Below are 2,571 nucleotides of genomic sequence, written 5' to 3'. Positions count from 1 at the left end.
AAGACCCAATACTTGGAAGGTGACGCAGTTTTTCCTGCAAGTTGGCAGCAGGACGTAGGCTCTGCCCTGCCTGGGGGGATCTAAGCAGGATCACAAAGAGCTCTGACTGTCTCAGGCCTACGGACACTTTTTGGGTGCCATCACCTAGGTGGGGAGATGCTTTTCTTGAAAAGAAGAAAAGAAGTATCTCCTGGCATCAGACAGAGGAGAGAAAAGGAGAAAATACAACAAATGGAATCCCAGACTCCCAAGAGAGACGTGTGAGAGACTCCCAAGAGAGACGTGTGAGGGACTCCTGTGTGCCTTCTCTTTTTTTTTGAGACCGTCTTGCACTGTCACTTGAGCTGGAGGGTAGTGGCGTGATCTCAGCTCACTGCAGCCTCTGCCTACCGGGTTCAAACTATTCTCCTGTCTCAGCCTTCCAAGTAGCTGAGACGACAGGGTGCCCGCCACCACGCCCAGCTATTTTTTTTTTTTTTTTTTTGAGACAGAGTCTCACTCTGTCACCAGGCTGGAATGCAGTGGCACGATCTCGGCTCACTGCAACCTCCGCCTCCTGGGTTCAAGCAGTTCTCCCACTGCAGCCTCCCAGGTAGCTGGGACTACAGGTGCACACTACAATGTCCAGCTAATTTTTGTCTTTTTAGTAGAGATGGAGTTTCACTATGTTGGCCAGGATGGTCTTGATCTCCTGACCTGGTGATCCACCTGCCTCAGCCTCCCAAAGTGCTGCAATCACAGGCGTGAGCCACTGCACCTGGCCAATTTTTTTCTTTTTTTTTTTTTTGTATTTTTAGGAGAGCCAGGGTTTCACTCATTGGCCAGGCTGGTCTCAAACATCTGACCTCATGATCCACCCACCTTGGCCTCTCAAAGTGCTGGGGTTACAGGCATGAGCCACCACGCCCGGCCTCCTGTGTGCCTTTTCTAAGTGAGGGAGGCCTCAGGACCAGGGTGGCTTAGCATCAGAAGAATGGGGCAGGAAGTACATTTGTAGCCCCTCCTCCAAGTCGGTGGTTCTCAAACAGGGGCAGTTTGGCCTGCAGGGAACACTTGGCAACATCTAGAGACATTTTTGGGGATTGTCACAACTGGGGGTGTGGGTAGGGAATGATGCTACTGGCATCTGGTGACGCCAGGAATGCTGCTCAGCATCCTCCAATGCAGGGGACAGTCCCTTCAAAAAGAATCACCTGGCCCCAAATATCAGCAATGTGGAGGTGGAGGGTCCATCTCTAAGTCGATCTTTAGCATGGCCAGAACATCTCCAAAGGCCCCTTTCAAAGCAGCATAGAGGCAGCCCCACAGACCTCTTCTACATCGATTTCCAAAAAGAAATGCCCTCCCAGGTCTCATCTCACAAGACGGTTTGGAGGAATAGGGAAAGAAGAAGAAGAGGTCATTCTGGACATCAGGAAAACAAAGATGGGTCCTCCCCCACCAACAAGCCCCACCTCCTGTAAGGGGGGAACGCCAGACTTGGGCAATCTTTGGTCAAACAGGAAAACGTAAGGCTGAATTGAAGGGGTACTCCCTCCACCCCAACTGCCCAGAAGTTTCTTTTTGCACTGAAGTCCATGCTTGTGAACAGACACCAGGACCCCGCTCCTGGGGTGGCCGTCCGGCCAGGAGGAAAAGTAAGCAGAGGAACAGGTGGCAGCTCGGCGGAGGCTGCCTGGGTGAGGTGCCCCTCACTTGTTCTCGATCAGAGTCTGCACCTTGTACACGAGGTCCCGCGCCAGCTTCAGGACTTGCTTGGTGTTGTGTCGTTCAGCCATTTCTGAAAGAGCAGAAGGAAAAATCTCATGAGCCTCCTTCTGTGTCTAGTCTTAGGGTGCACTTCTAGCCCCTGGAGCTTCTTGGGGGGCATCTTCATCACAGACTGACTCAGGAAGCAGAGACCCTGAAGAAGGCTGATACCCCTGGACCTCAGTTTCCTCATCTGTAAAATGGGGATTGGAACGGCAGCCGCCTCACCAACTTCCTGTAGGGATTGAATGGGATGATGCTGGTTCACAGATGTGCCATAAAAAGGCGAGGTCCTTCTACCCCTCCTATAAGCAGAATGACTGAAAGCAGTGCTGAGCACATAGCAGACGCTGAAAGATATGAAAAGCAGGCTGGGCACGGTGCTCATGCCTGTAATCCCAGTAGTTTGGGAGACTGAGGCAGGCAGATTATGAGACCAAGAGATCGAGACCATCCCGGCCAATATGGTAAAACCCTGTCTCTACTAAAAATACAAAAATTAGCCGGGCATGGTGGTGCACACCTGTGGTCCCAGCTACTTGGGAGGCTGAAGCAGGAGAATTGCTTGAACCCAGGAGGCGGAGGTTTCAGCCGGCAAAAACTCCACCTCTTGCCCCCACCCGGGGGAAAGAGGGAACCCCAATAAAAAAAAAAAAAAAAAAAAAGGAGGAAGGAGGCAACAGAAGGAGGAAAAATAGAGATGGAAGAAGAAAAAAGGACAGAAAAAAAACAAAAAAATTTTAACAAGATCCACGCAATGTGGTCAGACCTCTAAACTAGAATAATCCTAAACTTAGACATTTATCAAACAAACCATTCAGT

General features: G+C 50.7%; 1 protein-coding gene across 2 annotated transcripts in view; it reads right to left on the bottom strand.

The window, feature by feature from the left end:
* Positions 1–823: 823 nt before the first annotated feature.
* SGSM1 (small G protein signaling modulator 1) overlaps positions 824–2,571 on the bottom strand; it is a 61,491-nt gene continuing 59,743 nt past the window's right edge. Inside the window, exon 24 of one of the 2 annotated variants that reach the window (XM_032256688.1) lies at positions 824–1,780. In XM_032256688.1, coding sequence (XP_032112579.1) covers positions 1,692–1,780 — 89 coding nt within the window. In that variant the 3' untranslated portion in view covers positions 824–1,691. The remainder of the gene's footprint in view (positions 1,781–2,571) is intronic. The other variant, XM_032256687.1, reaches the window with a different exon arrangement.

The sequence above is a fragment of the Sapajus apella genome, unplaced genomic scaffold, assembly GCF_009761245.1.
Source record: "Sapajus apella isolate SASKATOON/1434 unplaced genomic scaffold, GSC_monkey_1.0 scaffold95, whole genome shotgun sequence".
In the NCBI taxonomy this organism is placed as follows: Eukaryota; Metazoa; Chordata; class Mammalia; order Primates; family Cebidae; genus Sapajus; species Sapajus apella.
The sequence above is the reverse complement of the archived record's forward strand: the minus strand, read 5'-3'. Positions and strand labels throughout refer to the sequence as shown.